This window comes from Plectrocnemia conspersa, unplaced genomic scaffold (genome assembly GCF_051122295.1).
Source record: "Plectrocnemia conspersa isolate PC_06_02 unplaced genomic scaffold, ASM5112229v1 ptg000008l, whole genome shotgun sequence".
NCBI classification, from domain to species: domain Eukaryota; kingdom Metazoa; phylum Arthropoda; class Insecta; order Trichoptera; family Polycentropodidae; genus Plectrocnemia; species Plectrocnemia conspersa.
Window position 1 is genome coordinate 23,267,829 of NW_028277172.1, and position 17,904 is coordinate 23,285,732.

At 27.7% G+C, this 17,904-nt stretch overlaps 1 protein-coding gene across 2 annotated transcripts; it reads right to left on the bottom strand.

Annotated features, from left to right (window-relative positions):
- Positions 1 to 259: 259 nt before the first annotated feature.
- Positions 260 to 16,055, bottom strand: LOC148233497 (proton channel OtopLc-like). Of its 2 annotated transcripts, XM_088189861.1 has the most exons (15): positions 15,960 to 16,055; positions 13,183 to 13,364; positions 13,069 to 13,114; positions 6,820 to 6,909; positions 6,569 to 6,754; positions 6,389 to 6,503; positions 6,108 to 6,213; positions 5,951 to 6,040; positions 4,824 to 4,984; positions 4,516 to 4,672; positions 2,502 to 2,701; positions 2,297 to 2,420; positions 1,041 to 1,198; positions 700 to 978; positions 260 to 627 (listed from the first exon to the last, which is right to left on the bottom strand). In XM_088189861.1, the coding sequence occupies exons 3-15, from the start codon at positions 13,095 to 13,097 to the stop codon at positions 313 to 315; spliced, it is 2,010 nt and encodes a 669-aa protein (XP_088045987.1). In that variant the 5' UTR covers positions 13,098 to 13,114; positions 13,183 to 13,364; positions 15,960 to 16,055; the 3' UTR covers positions 260 to 312. The 2 variants fall into 2 exon arrangements, with proteins under 2 accessions (XP_088045987.1, XP_088045988.1); XM_088189862.1 differs by lacking the exon at positions 13,183 to 13,364 and having other exon boundaries at positions 15,960 to 16,018.
- Positions 16,056 to 17,904: the final 1,849 nt, after the last annotated feature.

Genomic DNA, 17,904 nt, shown 5'->3' on the forward strand with positions numbered 1-17,904 from the left:
TATACCTTTAAAAACTATTGATTTAAAGCAACGTATTTAAAAAAAAATAACGACAGGTAATGCACTCAAACTGTATAATAATTATGCAAAATATATGGATTTATTTTAGTTATGTCACTTTTGATGAGGGTTTGCTATATCGTGATATGAGCTAGCGATGTGCTTATCGTATTATTATATTTATATATGTATATACCTACATATAATATTTTTTATACATAAAAAATCACTATATTAATAATTTTATTAATGACTTTCTCAATACATGATCATTACTTAAAATCATATGTCTTATAAAAAATAGGATAGTCTTTAATGATACTCTGGTTTTAGCTTATATGCATTCTTCCAGATCTCAAACAAACATATAGACGAGTGAAACCTATAGAATATCACCATAGGCATGGACACGTGAGTGATGATAGTCCAGGGCCATATACCGAAGAAACTTAGATGAGTCGGTGTGAATTCGGCCTTGCCCTTCTCCAAAGTGTTGGCGATCCACAAAGCAATGTTTGCGACCAAAAGGAAGGTCACGGCTTGACGACCTGGTCTTTTCCGGATCTGCGCCTTGGACTTGGACCTTCGCCACCAGGCGCTAAGAATGAACATGGTTTGGATGGCCGTCTAAAACGAGAATTGTACTAATTTCATTTGAAGACAAAGGGCCGCTTAGAATGTATTAGAACAACGATTTACCTGCACAATAGAAAATACTTCCGATAAGAGTCCGACGACACCAGATCCTTCCGGATCTTTAAGAGTGAAAAAGCTACCAATGATACTGAACATGCAATAGATGAACACTCCACTCTGAGCCATTACTAGTAAAGAAGTATCTAGACATAATGAAGTAGGATTGATTCCGTTCTTTCTGAAAAACTTGAGGTTTCGCATCTGCACCATAGCTACTACAGTAGCGAGTAAAGTCAATATGTACAAGAGCATCTCGCAAATGTTGATCTCGTAGATAGCTATCTAAAATAATTCATGCATGATTAATAAGAACTCAAATATTTATTAAGTATTAAGAGCCTTACCTTATAAAATAAACGATCTTTGTAAAGGACAAAGAACATGATCAACGAGATTATTGTCATGACTATGATTAGTATGCCACAAAATAGTCCTCGATGAGCATTTGCGCAGTCCACAGAGAAATAATGAGCAGATCTTGGATATCGATTAGCTGCAAAGACTATTAAAATAAAAGTTAAAAATAGTATTTATTGAACAGGGTGTATAATAATTAATCATAATTGATTGGTCTGTCATTTGTGTAATGTATTTTATGTATTGTAATATTTTGATGTTGGTTCAAATTTATCATCAATACAAATTTGCGTTTGGAGCTGTCACCAATAATTGCACATCATGTTATACGAGTGTATAGATTATGCATATAAGAGGCGTTCAATAGTTTTCTGCCCAATATTAAAAATAAATAAATATAATTGAGGTAATTGTAGTAGAATTGTTTGATTATATTAACATTTCTACAACAATTTGATAAGATCCACATCCCTTTAGATTTGTATCTTTCTAATGATAAGTACTATTTTAATATTCTGGAATTCCATATTATTGATCAATGCATTATTAATGCCTTTTTCTCGATTAAGAATTTTTTTTAATTTAGAAAACATATTTATTTTGTGCATAACTATCTGCGGTATTTACTTTATATTCTTTATATGTTTACAGTTTTTATAATAGACTTATGAATTATCTAAAGGAGAACATAACTCAATCTAGACTAGTCTTTGAATAATGAAATTTAACAAGGCGTAAATTTTTTTTCAGCATATTCTATTAAAAAAATATATGTTTAAAAACGTTTACGTATACATTGACGTTTAACGTCATTTATGTATATCTGATTATAGAAAAAATAAAGTATTTTTTGGTCTTAAAATTGCACGTTAATTGAAAATCTGTTAACAATAAGGTATTTTTTTGTGCTGCTACGTCTCGGAAATTACTTCGTTTAGTGCATAATGCTTCTGTAAAAGTACATTTGTTTAAATAGTATTTTTTTGGCTTTTCTGCTATTGTATTATTGATGCATGAGCAACGTAATAAATATACACTTAATATAGCTTTGTTAATTAATATTTTTCGACAAGTTTAAAATAGTTGCCGGTATTTCTACTTGATTTAATAGAAGGTGCAGTTATTGCTAATTCTTAAATTGCATGTATGTTAAGCGATTAAAAAAAATTTACTTGTATCTAAATTTATATGTGTATATAATTGTATTTTTAATATTGTATTTAATAGTATAAATAATACTTACATTGCGAAATAGTTTGGCCACTCTTTTCGTACATCATCGACAAGTTTCTGGATTTGCTGCATTCTGTGGCTATGCTAGGTTTATGACTTTTTTCCAATCGCTCGTTCTTCTTCGATACCTTGATCTGAGACAGTTAAACATATTTAAAATCTCAACAAAAAGTATATAGTATATAATTTGATATAAAAAGTGAGAGCCAACCAACGTTTTTCCACATTTCAAAGAGGATGACAGCACAAATCAGGGAATACTCGACCGTGCACGGGAACAAGAACGGGGATACGTTTTGCACTAAGGATCCCATTATATTGGTCCTCCTGCATTCGAATATGTCCCCATGGGACGCGTGAGTCCTGGCTATGCTCTCGGTAATGTTGGACAAGGACGAGTTCGGCTTGTGCTGGTCTACAATATCGGTTTTACGTTTGTTAGAGAATTATATGTATTGCCTTTTAGTATTGTTGTTTGTTCGAGATAAACTTGGTTTATATTAAATTAGTTTTGATACAAAATAAAAATAATTTAAATCAATATTTGTGTATATTATTATTATATATTGTTATTATTGATAATCAATTTTTTCTCGGTTTTTACTGATATTTTTTTTGTTTAACAAATAAGTGCAAAAAACAGTGCCAATAAAATTGTATTATATTAATAATTATTTTAATTTTTCACTAATTACATTCATAATCGTTAAACTTTTTGAATTTTCTAAAATATGCTGTGAGATTTACTGATCAGTGAGTGCGTCAAAAGGAAAACGTTTAATTTATTATTACATACTTTTTAATCAGGAATGTTAAGATCTGTATCAGCAATTTTTTGAACAGATTTGCATATAAATTAAATAACTAAAAATAAATTAACCGCGATAAAATTATTAAATTGACTCAAATAAAAGCTTTGTGTCTTGAAACAACAATAAAAAATATTACGTGAACTTTACAAAAATTTGCGACGCACACCTGTTTTTGAGATAAGCGTTTAACGATAATAAAAGGCGGGCCTTTATTATCGTACATTTTGTTTCGTTCATCATACAAATTCTACGTATTTCGGTCATATTATACACAACCGATAAACATTTTATTCACAAATGTTTTTCGAAGGCGTAAAAGCATTTTTTTTGTTTCGCATGGACCGTGCATTTTGAAGTGGCACTAGTCACTCGAGTATAATAAAAAATAACTATTTGTTTTGCTCAAGTATACAAATTGTTTCATTCAAAGATTTTTTAAATTTCATGCGAGATAGTTTAAACGAATATTTGATCAATTATTCGAATATTCATATAGTTGAAAATTGGACGATTTATTCGAATAGTCTATTATTCGAATAATCGATTAGGAATCCTAATTATAGCTATACAATTTTGTTAGTCGAAACATCACAGCATATATTTTATAGCATCATGCAAACCCGAAAACGTTTAGCTTATGTCCAGTATGATGGTGCGAGCGTGAGATTTTGCTCAGCGGTCTGGAGCGGTGCGTGAACCTTTACGCGATGAATATATTTTTCTTAAAGTCTGGGATATGCAAATGCATGTATTAATTTTACCTCGATAAATAAGGACTTCACAGCAGTTCAAATTTTTATTGAAGAAAATTTTTATTGAAGTTATTTTATTATGGTAATATTTTTTTGGAATATCGAGTCGATGTTGTTGTAACATATTTTTGACAATAAATCACACATTAGCAGAAATTAAATGAGTCTTTTTGCTAACAGAAATAATTAAAACGAAACTGTGTATTTATGTGTTTAAGAAAATATTGCATATTTATTTTAAAATTAAAATAAATAGTCTTATAAAATTTGCATTTATTATTCAAAACTTTGCAAATATTTAAAATTTTATCGCGTACTATTCGTTCTGCAATTCTAGTCAGTGGCGTAGCTAGGGTATGTGCAACCCAGGGTGATCTTTAAAATTGCCCCCCATATATTTTTTGCAGAGTCATAAAATCAGCATTTTTTAAAATAATAAATTGCTTATTATTAAGCTCTTGTTATTCGTGGATTTATATATGTTTTAGTGCATTCAGGGTTAAGAACCACACTAGACACTCGCATCGCGAATATGCCGCCCCCAAGCAGGTGCCGCCCGGGGCGGCCCGCCCCCTCCACTCCATAGCTACGCCACTGACTAGTTATATCTCATGCAAATGATAGGTCAGAACCAACATTTAAAATGAATCTTTAAACATATATACCTATGGCCGAAGTCCTCATCCTGGTTACGTGTGGCAGGTGAATAATCTCGTGTTTTGTCTCCTCCACCAGCACGTACAACCACTCGCACAAATTTGTGGCTATCATGTGCATAATTCCGAATTTGCTCACTAGGGCGTGTCGGTTCAGCTCCATTTTCTGTTGGACGGAAATTCGTTACGACAAATTAACACAACAATGCGCTCGGGGGTAAGGGGATGAAGCCGGTCAATCGGCCCGCCCACCTTTGACGAGAGATCAAAGCGAACCTGAGCCGACTTTGCTTTAAAAATACTTATTTATAAAATACCTTGTAGTTTAAAAATATGAATTGTATCTGGACCATAATCAGGATCATCCTGGTGGCGGGAGTAAATGCTATTAGAAAATTTCTACATTGCGAGCCTTCTTTCAACTCGAAGTATTGGGCAAAGTCGAGCCCTGAGTAAACCATGGAACCAATTCCAAAAGCTAGAACGGAAAATAAACACAAATTATATTAAAAAAATCAAATTGACTGGAATTTATCGATTATAAAAAATCTCTACTATCAGCTAAAATAATAGTTTTATTTGGTATACATGTTGATACGGTTTTAAAGATTCATATATAAAAATACCGTGCTGGAATTTCAAGCGAAATAGTTTTTTTGGTATTTTTTTATTTATTTTTTAATCATTATATTCTTTTCATAAATTGCAGTCAGTAGAAGTAAGTTAAAAAAAGCAATTTATTGGTCCGCTTTTGCCGAGAAAGTCTGTAGTATATTAAACTTTTTCATTATTTAACGATATTCAATCAAGTCTTACTAAAAAGGTATATGTTTTAGAATACTGTTTCTTTTGACAGATCAAGGGATTGTTTTTAAATGTATTTTTATTGCTGTTTTTTGTAGTTTGTATTAAATTGAAAATGATTATGTATTTTCTAACCATTAAAAACTAAAAATATTATGTTGCTAAAAAGAGATCTTGAAATGTGCGTATGAAGAAAAAATAGTAGTTCTTAAGAACATAATTTTTAAATTGATTCGAAGTTTTTACCATAAAAAGTAGTTTTGCTTTTATTTTTATTTTATGTGATTTATATTTTAATTTTCATTCATATACATATGTGCATACTTTTATCCTATAGATTTTTTACAAATAAAGAATAACTATTTAATATATTTTGATGAATTTATTAAAATTAAATTTAGACCACTAGACCAACAGGTTACGCCAATGCGTCACGATGGTCAAAATAATATTTTTTACCACTTTTTTTTTAATATATTTACGTATCTTAATTTGCAAATAAATGTAAATAGTTATATGATAGTTATAATATTTCAATTTTTTTACTATTTATGAATATTGCCAAAAGAGTGATTTTTATATCAAGTAAATCTGTATCGTATTTTCACAAAAGCGAGAGCTATGAATGTTTTATACACACCTACAGCTCCAAGTCTTAAATAGAAACTTCCATGTCGGATTATAGATGTCGAATCTTTTTTACAAACACTTGAACATAATTTGTCTTTATCTAAAATAAAAACAATAACTTTAAACTTGATTTTTTTATTAATTGAACAATAATAAATTATTTTTACCTTGTTTATCATTGTCATCACAATATATCCCTCTTCTATTATATAATGTTGCATATGTAAAAATTACGAAGCCTATGCTGACAGTATATAAGTAGAGATAAAATCCCTAAAAAATAAAATTAAAGTGTGACAGGTATAAATAGATTTCATGGTTGAATTAAGCCAGCAAAAATATTTATATTAAGGCACACCTATATAAGGTTTATTAAATTTTACATTAATAATACATTGATGTTATATTGTAATTATATATTAATTAGTATACATTCAATATTTTGTACCTGATAAAATCCGCTTGGAACTCTGTTAGAAATTATTTCAGTTACAGGAAATGCAATTCCTAACACTATCACTAGTTTTGCGTATAAAGCTGATAGCGCAGTAGTAAGAGCATCGCTGAAAAATAGCAAAATAATACACAAAACCTTAATATTGTAAATATCAGCCCTTCACAAACTTACTTGCCCAGTTGCCTGTTGTAGTTGATTCTTCTGTTAGTGATTTTGGTATTTTCGCATATTGTAAGAATGGAACGATTGGACTCTCTTCTGAATTGCTTCTTTTGAGGCATGGTTAAGTAAGATGATGTCAGCATTGAAATTTGAGAAGGCCTGGCCGATAACGGTGCCACGATTGCAGAAGGACATCTGAATATTTTGTTAGTTAGGCTTTTCTTAAATTGCACGAATACATAAATTATAAAAATACATACTTTGAACGTGGTAAATTGGTTATGCTGATGGAATCTGCTGTCAATTTTTGGGTTGGAGGTACAGTTGCAATTTCGATTTCTACGTAGTCACTATTTAAAGTACATTAAACATAGACGTAGGGTAATATTAAAACATTTGTAAGCTTAAAAGTAAAGTAACAATAGCACAATAAAATACAATGCATGACAAGAAAATAGTTAGAAGATTTTGATATGATTAAAAATTTACTGAAATATAATAATACATATTTTATTGCAGATAGTTTTAACACTCTGAAAATATTGTTTGACTATGTAAGTTTTATGGCCGACTGTAGGAATAACGATTAGCAAACATTTCATTTCGACTTTCTCGAACATTTGTCGGTTATTATTTAAAATAAATACAGCAAATATAAATAAGCATGTTTTAAAATAAATTCCTCAAATGTTTTTTTACATAATAAAAAAATGAGTTTAATATGATTTTACAACATTAATTTTGCATCAACCTTATATGTTTATTTTCTACAAACACACATTCTACGGAATGATGCATGAAATCGCGTCGACGTTCGTTGATATTAACGTCAACTATTTGTGTGCTCTCCTGCACTATCGACTATTCTCATTTTCATCGGGGATATAATATTGTCAACAAGCACCTGGATGCAATTTTTGCGAGTGCAGCAGGTATAAGCAAGGAGAGAGAGAGAGAGAACAAGCAGCGTTCCTCGTCTGGAGTTAATCCACACTAATGGAACCGAGCCCCATCCTACCGATTACTTTTGCAACTCCCTTCTTTACCCCCACCGCCGTCTTCTCAAATCGTCTTATTTGTCCAAGATTTAGTCCGGTTAAGTTTCGCAACTGTTTTGCGCCACAGTGTAACCGAGCCCCTTTCTTCCATGAGCACACACGTGTGCATAGCGATGCAGTAAAACACTTTACTAAAAGTATTTTATGCATTAATAAATAATACAAAAATAAAAAAATCATTTTTTTTATCTTTGATTTTATGAATTTTTTTATAAAAATATTTTTTTTTAAATAAAAATAGTTTTCACAATATTAATTAAGAAAATATTTTAAAAGGTATTTAATTTTTTACGATTTTTTTAAAAATCGTTTTGTCGGGACGATCCATAATCGTTGCAACGAAATTAGCCGCGTACTTGTTAAATGTTCTCGTAAAATGAATTACATGTATTTTATATTTTATGCACTGAGCAAACGTTTATTTAAATAAAAACTGCAAACAAAGGATAAGGCAGGTACGTATTTCTACCGAACAACAGTTCAGAGCCTGAATTACATATTTGATAGAATGACAACGTTGTCATTTTTTACCGTTTGAAAATAACCGTCACATAGTTATATAGTCTAATAAGATATGTTTTAGAATGTAACAAAGAGTCTGGTTCCACCCCTGAATCATCGAGATTAGCCAGAGGACCATGGACTGAAAGGATCTTGGACTCCCCTCCAATTCTTTTTAATTACTTTCTTTGACAACTTCGGCTAGAACATGACACAAAACTACTTTGCTTTAAGTGTAGCTATTCCAAATCGATCAATACTTTAAAAACCCCAAAAAAGTAGCCACTTTTTACTTTGACCGTTCGACCAGCTTCTTTTGAAAGAAATCATGCATATAACCATGCATATATATTTTTATAATTGCACAAATTTTACAACCAATTTCAAAACTGTTGTGGTGATGAAATATTATAAAAAGCCAAAGAAACTTAATTGATTTTTAAGATGAAATGACACCATATATTTTGTAATATTTTCAATATACTTATCTAAATATTTGACCAAGACTGCAGTTTTATAGCAATTTAATTTTAATTTTATAGTAAGATTATTAAAATCGAATTTACTAAAATCAAAAAGTTAAAAAATGGTTCTATATATATATTAGATTCTATATTATTTTTAATATAAAGTAAAGAAGATATTATTTTTAGTAAATCATATTTAAACGTAAAGATATACAATAAAACCTGCTGCTATCATTACAAAATTCTACTAAGGTTAATTTTAATGCATGGTTAATCATAATATTTTATTTTAAAAATAGTGCTTGTGACGTATTTTTAATTTGTTTACTAATGTTATAGTTTGTAATGTAATGTAATAAAATAGTGAAATAGAATATTATTTTATCAAAGTTTATATATATATTTCTGTGTAGTTTCCTTTCAAAGGCGTCAGTAAGTAGATTTTTGCAGCACTGTGTTTAGTAGTTGGTTAGTAATGAATAGTACTTATTTTGAAACTATGCTCCTTTTTGTTGAAAATATTTTTTCAAGCGAAATTTTAAAAATTCTCTAAAAACTATAACTTTAAATTGCCAACGTTTGCCAAAATTTAAGTACATATTTTTTCTGTAAAGAGAAGCTAATACAAATCCATATTATTTATAATATATTTTAAATTGCATATAAACTAAACATATTTAAAAAAAATGGTATGATCGACATTAACCTCAATCTTCATACGTATATTACATGTTTACGTTTAAAACACACCTAGTTCAGTCAAATCTAACGTACATGAGCATTAAATCGGAAGCAATGATAATGTTTATGTATTATAAAAGGAAAAACTCACTTTTCGGCCTCGGAGCCCGTCGCCGGGAATTCAAAATTTGAAGATTTTATAACGAAGATTGTTTTATGATTGTTTATCTAGTTCAATCAATGTATTCTTCTAATCCTCAACACATTACGTATATAATTAATCTTCATAGTTATAATAGACCTAGTTAATTTGCAAGCCGATTATTTATATTCAGTCAAATGACGAATTAATTAAAATTATTGTCACGTAGCAAAATTTTATTAATAAATAATAATTATTTGAAACTGTTGTCATGGTACTGTCAGCCATCTTGTTTTATATTTGAATGCTTATTTTTCATTGGTCGAAACAACAGAACGCATTACCGGTGCCTCGGAAAGCAATAAAGCAAATTCAAATTTTATTTTTATTATCATAATTAAATATATTTCTTTTGTTTACGTTTGTTATTATACACCGTTCATACAAAGCGATACGATTTACAGAGTAGAGAATTGATAGGAGAATGTTTCATTTTAAGTTATGCGCGTCCGGAAGCGGCTTAGAACAATTATATGTAAGAAGATAAGATAAGGATGACGTGTATGTTACGTGTCCAGAAGATGACTTACGACTTGTGATTTCCAATGCAGATTAAAAAAAAAAGCAATCAGGAGCAAGCGCATATCTCACATTAAATTCGTATAAATAAAGTATTTTACATTAAAAAAATATTTATACTCATATGCATTAATACAATTATTATTTTAGAGATATCATATCTGTAACAAAAAGAAGCAAAAGCGCCAGTCCAACAAAGAATTTCACTATAGATACGTTGACAATTATAAAACGACGGTATTTTAAAAAAGTGGATATTAAACCGAAGCTTATGTGACATTGTTTTTCATATATAGTAGGTTTTAGATTTATATATTTTTTTTAAATTTTAACTGGCAATCTAACTATGCGTTCATAGTGTATAAAGTGTTGTTAGTTAATAATACATTAGGTAATCTTGCATTATTATATATAAAAATATTTTTTTGCTTAAAAAAAGTTGATTTAGAGGTTCGATTTAAATCATATATTAAAAAATGATTACTTTGGATTGTACTATATGTAAAAAATAATTTAATAATATTATTTAATAATATTCAGGACTATTTTAGAGCCAAAAATGTATTATTAATCTAATATAATTCGTAAAATTCCATAAAAACTATATCGTTACCATATATTACAAGCATTGTATACGAAAGTTGTTTCTTCTATCGACAGAAAATAAAATTGAACACTCTCCATTCCCGATACAATATTGTTATACTTATACCAACTTAAAGTTGCACAAGTATCGCGAGACGCTTCCAGACATCTAAAATATAAAGTTTTGATAGTATCACATATTTTTTTTAAATAAAAAAGTTTTCGAAACTAATTGATATGTAATATTACCGCAGGTAGGCTAGAATGCTAGATGAGAGACGTTTTAATTAAATGATACGAAATCTCATTCTTTGTACGCTAAACAAACAAAACTTGCTTCTGTTACACCCAGACGCTTTTGAAACAAGTATTGCTATAACTTTTGCAAGTGACTCGTAACTATCGCTCGTGGGTTTCCAGTAACCTTTTTTCTCCCGTCTTAAGTGCTTTTATTTCGTTTTTATTTAGTATTCGCGTAGGCTATTTGAATAAAAAGGCTGTTTTAGTCGTAAACACTAGTTTTTGCAGGGAATCGATTGGAAAATAAAAATAAAATAAAAGCGGCATCCGCACTCTCCGCTAAAGCGATTATTAATGAAGTTATTACTCCGAAACCAGACATTGCCTTTGTATAACATAAACGAATAGGTAATGCAATATTTTTATTATTTATCTATTTAGTTATCATTTTAATATAATTTAATGTATAATATTTCGTTTGTAAACACTGTCTCAAAGCGTACTAAACACACATTTGAATCATTTAATAACAATAATAATTAAAAATAATTAAATATTCTATAAAAATTGATGATATTTAATACCACACTGAATTTATTCATTATTTAACTTGCTAAAAAAATTAAATTCCTAATCAATGACACTGTATTATTACTATTATTGTTAAAACAGCGGCAAAATAACCATTGAGTGGCTCAATTAATAAGCAATATAATAAAGCCATTTACGGATAGCGAATTATTAAAGTCGTGTATGATTATTGCATGTTTATTTTAATCTCAACAGTTGCTGGAAGTATTGAGCACATTAAACGTAACATCAATAGCCAATTTAATAGCACAGAAAATGACTTGGAAAGATTTTCTTTGCCTTTACCCAGTGGATCCCAAAATTTTATAATCACAACTCCCTTGCTAAATCCAGGTTTTCTCAAGACGCGCTATGTTAAATTATAACAAGAAAATTTTGCAAAATTTTTTGTATAATTAAAGAATTAATTAAAAATAGTAACGGTATGTAACCACTTTTAGAGACTCTATGTTAGTTACTGGTTTTTACTACATTAAATTAAAAATAGTAAATATAAACTAAAAAAATCCGCGGCACCTTAGAGTTATGCGGCGTACTTTTTGGGAACCACTGGCTTTAGTTGCTGCTGTTTATTAAATGAGCAAATGCTTTTTTTATGTGACTGAATAAATGGTGTGCATGAGACAACTACTGATAAAAATATTTTTAATGATTTTCAGAAAATCTTAACAATCTACAATCCAAATGTGTTACATCCGATGGTGATAAAAATATGTGCAGAACGCGTTAAAACTTACTTGGAACATACTATGAGGTTTGTGAAAATGCAAGGTGTTCAAGTTATTCACCAGTAAGTATATTGTGGGAAATATCTCAATTTATCATGTGTTATTGAACCGGTTGTGGCGTCAGTAAGCCTAACAGCCGTCAGTTCCGGTAATTATTTTGAAAATATTTTGACTTACTGTACCATACAGGAGCGTAATGGCTCAATCATGTTGATGTTTTATTGAAATTGTATGAACTCAGAAGAGCAATTAATTTTTTTTCAACGTAGTAAAATATTTTCGATCCGGCTCTTTATAAAAAAGTATGTTGACCTCTAGTCAGTTAATAGTTCTATATTAATGCACTTGATTTTTCTTAATTTAATATCCTATTTCAAATGTAGTAGAATTACCTTTAGCGCAAATGAAGGTTTTAAATAGCGTGTTTCTAAAGAGAAATTGTTGCGTTGTTTAGCTGAAGTGATTTTTCAGCGTTAGCACATCGCTCCATCGAGAATAATGTCACGATAAATTAAGCAGAGAATAACTCATGCCGTAATGTACACTCTTCCCTTTCAGGAACGTTCATAAACAAGTATAAAATAAAAACGGGCACTTACACCTATGCAAAGTACAAGGAAAATTATTGTACAATAAAAAGCTTAATTAATAAAGAGCAATTATACATTTTCAATAGATGTTTATTTTTACATTATTTTTTTTATCATTACATAGAATTTTATGTGTAACTTTACATTTATTGCTGAATTAATATTTTATAGTTTTGATTCGATAAACTTAACATTTTTATCCAACCTTAAAAACTGTATTATATTATCATAAATAGTATTAAAGATTTAAAATTTATTTTATGTGGATATAAAATTGTTTAATTAAACTTATGGTTTTATATTAAAATTGTTAGGATTTAGTTTTATTATAAATAATGGTTACTCACTGTGACGATTCCTCCTTGAGTGTGTCCATTGAAGAATCTCGATTTCCTGCAAAGGTTTATCTTAAGTTTAATCGCCGATATGTGTGATCGAAGTCAATTTTCCCACATTGTTACCAAGATTGATAAGGAGAAGAAGGGTGTTTTTTGGGGGGGTGAAAGCAAAGATTTCCACCTTTAATCTCCATTCGCACCCCCGCCCCCTACTTGGCCCCCTGTCGCGGCGCAGCCTCTCCGGACAACTTTTTGAATTAGACGCTAAAAACTTTTCTCATCCCGAGATTACCATCAAGTGTTTACTATAAAATTATAAATACATTTTTTTTGAAGCGCAAAAAATAATAATAAAAACTCCCACTGACAGTGTTTTCATTTTCTGTTTTTGCGATTTGGCGGTGGTGTGAAATAATTCTGAAATATTTACTGCTTTCGAAATTTATAGATAATATTATTTATGGAACGGACTTTATAGATAATATTAATATTTTATTATTATATAATATAAGGTAAACAAAGAATATATAGATTCATTACACAAATCATATAATATAAATATTGCCAATTTTTTGACTTTATAATTAAATATAAATGCTACTAATATTATTTATTTTCATAAAAATTCTAAACATATATGTATATATTAAATGCCATTATTTTAAGGACCAGATTATTCTTTTTATGAACAAATATTGAATAAAAAGTTGGTAAATATAATAAAAACTAAATTTATTTATTTTTTATTTATTGATAAATTTATATTATATTATCAGATAATTTTTATTATATTATCAGATAAGTCATTAGATTTTTTATTATTGTATTATCAGACTAGTCGATAGATTTTTTGTCAGAAAGTGCTAATAAAAATTTGATTGCGTCATTTATGTATTTCATCTTACTTGCGAATTGATGACACAATATCTTAATATGATATTTCTGTTATTTTAGCATTATTTTCAAGTATAATATTTTAAAATTAATATACTTAAGCTCACAGAAAGAAATTCATTTTATACTAAAATAATAATATATGTATTTTATATATAATATAAGTAAAAATTGAAATGAATGTAAAAAAATGTTGCTTTTATTTTTTATGTAAAAGGCCACAAAATTAATATTTTTTAAAATAAATTATAAAAATATGAAGTCTTACCAAAAACAAAAAATCAAATTAAATGCTTATTTTTATTTTTCCGGTTCAAATTATATATTTTTTTAAATATATAACCTTCTACCCCTAATCGTTAATTTTTTTATTTAGAATAGCATGTTTTGATGCAAAATATACCGATAGCCCTTATTTTACATCTTCTAGGTAGATTTGCATCGATTAAAATGAATGGTAGTCGGAAGGAGCAAGGCTTGGAGAGTAAAGTGGATGAGATAAAACTATTTATTTTTCTGAATGAAATTTATAAAATCAGTTTTATTTCTTCCTCAGTAATTTAATATAATATTAAAAAGAAAATGTAAAACTTTATTAAAAAAATATAGTAAACCTAAAATAATATTTTTTTATTTCTGTTATATAAATGAATATTTTTAAATATAAACATAGCTTAAAAATTCAATATAATAAGTCAAACAATTAAAAAATTGTTTTTTTTAAATAATTTAACATTTTTTTAAAAAATAGTTACGTTTAGATCAACGGTCAGTGCAAATATTTTAAAAACGTAAAAATGAAATCAATTAATGTGTATATTGCTTATAATATTATTGTTTTTTAATAAACTAAAATACAAGCTCTTAGTATAATAATATTTATTAACATAAATAATAAATATTATTATAAATAATAAATATGAGGATTATATTGTACTTTTTTTAATAAATTTTGATATTTAAATCCCTTTATAATATGTACAATGAATCAATAAATATTTATACATCATTATGATTAGATTATAACCAAAATTTAATTAAAAAATATTTTTTTGTACTAAATTTAATTTTATACTAAATATTTTTTAATAAGAAAACATCTCTTATTGCAAACTGCTTTTATATATTTTACTGCTATTTATGTAGGTGTTTTAATAATTTTTAATATGTTAAAATTGCATTAATAATATTTAAATAATAACTTGAAAAAATATAATAAGAATATTTGTTCAGTATTTAATATTTTGTATTTTTTTAAAAAATATACTTTTTTTCATAAATTCTAATAAAACAAGATTTTTATTGGAATATTATAATTAAGTAGAATTCAATAATTTAATATTAAAAAGTATTATTTTGTTTTAATGAGGAATATTGTTTACTTAATTATTTTATTTTAGAACTGCTTTTTTTCTTTTTTAATAAAGCCTAGAATAAATTAAAATAAAGAAATACTTGCTTTAGCAATAACGTATTTATATACTATTATATATTATATTAAAAATTAAAAAGAATTTTTATATTCTTTTCTAATATTTTACTATTTTTATATATATTGAAATATTATCATTAGGTTGAAAAGTGTATTTTATATATTATTTTACATTTTTATCTTTGAATTTTTTTATCAAAATCAATATTATTATGTAAGTTTTTATCATTATACTTTCACAAATATTTTTAATAGTTTTTATCTTTATTTTTTTTACAAAAGCAAAATAAATGTTAGGAAATAGTTAGATAATAATATTTTAAAATAACATCTACTTGTATATTAAAATTATAATAAATTAGCTAAAATAAGAAATATATATGAATAAAAAAACTCGAAGGTGATTAAAAATTCAAATATAATAGTTTGTAATAAATTAGATAATATAGAATTATTATTAATTTACCTTATTATTCGATAATAATAAAGTTATAAAAAACACATATGATCCATAAATATAACCCTTAGCGTCCAAATATAATATACTAAAGAAACACACAAACAAAATAATTACCACTTCGAAACTAATTTTAATATCAGTGACTCGGAACTATTTCACCACATAAACCTCGAATCGAGACTGAGGTATTTTTCGTTTTTTTCATCGCGGAACTCCTCAAGATCGGTCTAATTCTATTAGCGCTTTTCGCGTGCGTCTCCGTTTTCCGCTCAGAGGTAGTCAACCATACTTTTATAATCAGTAATTTTAAGATAAATAATTAAATAGCGTTCGGTTATTGGGAAGCCGTCGAGACGCGCCGCCACCGGTTAAATTGGCACTGTTTTGTTGCGAATTTTAACCAGGTTATTCAATTATTGTAGTCGAAAATTGAATTTCGTTCGGTATTTACAGTAAGTGCTCGTCTTTGCCGCAAATTCGTTTAATCCCCCCCGCTTCTCCTCGTTCTGCCAAAGTCGGAAATGGAGATCGTTAATATTTCATTTTGCTATTTAAATACTTGTATGTATGGTACACCTATGCATGGGTTTGTATACTTACACTTAAACAGAATCTTGAATGTATTTGTTACATAATGTTAAAACATTAATGAAACTCTTCTTCATGTATTTATTATAATTGTGTTAATTTATATTATGAAGTATGTAAATGTGTTGCTATTTTCATTCAACATGAAAGCTTCTTTGAAGAAATCAATTATTCAGCGACCACTTTTATTTACAATGTAACTTATAAAAACATATTTTATCACATCAAATGTTTACGAAAGTCAGACGTTTAAATATAACTATATTATAATGGTGACTGTTTTTCACACAAAGGTGATAATTATTTTTATCGTTAACTTTAAATTAAAAACTAATATTATACGTATAGTTTCATTTGGAAATAAGCAGATACAGTACTTCCCAGTACTACTTGAGCGCTAAGAAGGGTTAAGAATTACTGTTATTTTGTCGATCTAAAAGAAAAAAAATACTAGAATCAAATTTTGCTGTGAATAACGACGCTAAAAATACATGCTTGAAACATTTTTATTGAAAACTCCACTCTACATTATATGGGAAATTCACGATTAACGTATATTTTAAATGACAAAAACTACGTAAATATCATAGAAAACATTTTTTAAGTGACATATTAATCGCTTTATACAAAATTATACAACATTGATTAAAAAACCATGACCCATTTATCATATTTTATTTATCTATGTGAGGATAAGTTTCCTGTCAATATTGCTTGTCGAATAAGTTGCCATTTTGCTTGCTGAGCAAAGTGAAAACAGAATTTCAGGAGCTATATGAAAATGCACTTAAATGTAAAAACCCATCAACTTAGATTACGCCACCATAATTTTAATTAAAACGACATTAAGTACCCATTTTACGTGACATAGTTTACAATATTTCTACGAGTTTTTTTTTTAATAATAAATCGTTTACAAATTTTATATGTATATATATATATATACTATGGTATTAAATCTACACTTTAAAAAACATACAAAATACATGAGCAATTAATTAGGTTTTTAATAATCATTATTAACTATATTCTTATTAAAAAAATAGCCTAAAGTTTTTAATTTGAAATAATTGCATTTTATTAGTATAAATAAAAAATTATCATTTTAAAACCATTTAATTTAATAATGAATTTTGAAAATTTCAGGTATCATTAAATAATAACAAATATTTTATAACATTGGCAATAAGTAATTTATACTACTTTGTGATAAATCATTTAACTTGCCATTTATTTGTATCTATATTTTTTTAATTTGTACAACATTCCATTAAAAAAAACTTCTGCCTCTAATGATTGATTGGACTATACAAATTAACACGTCACTGGTCCCAAATTGAATGACGTCGAGCGGCGAATTTATTTTTAAAAACCGGTTTTCAGTAATATTCAATTTTTTTCTTATCAACCATTTTAAAAAAAAAACTAAGTTTACACAGCGATGATCTCTGGCTAAGAACAAGTTAAAACT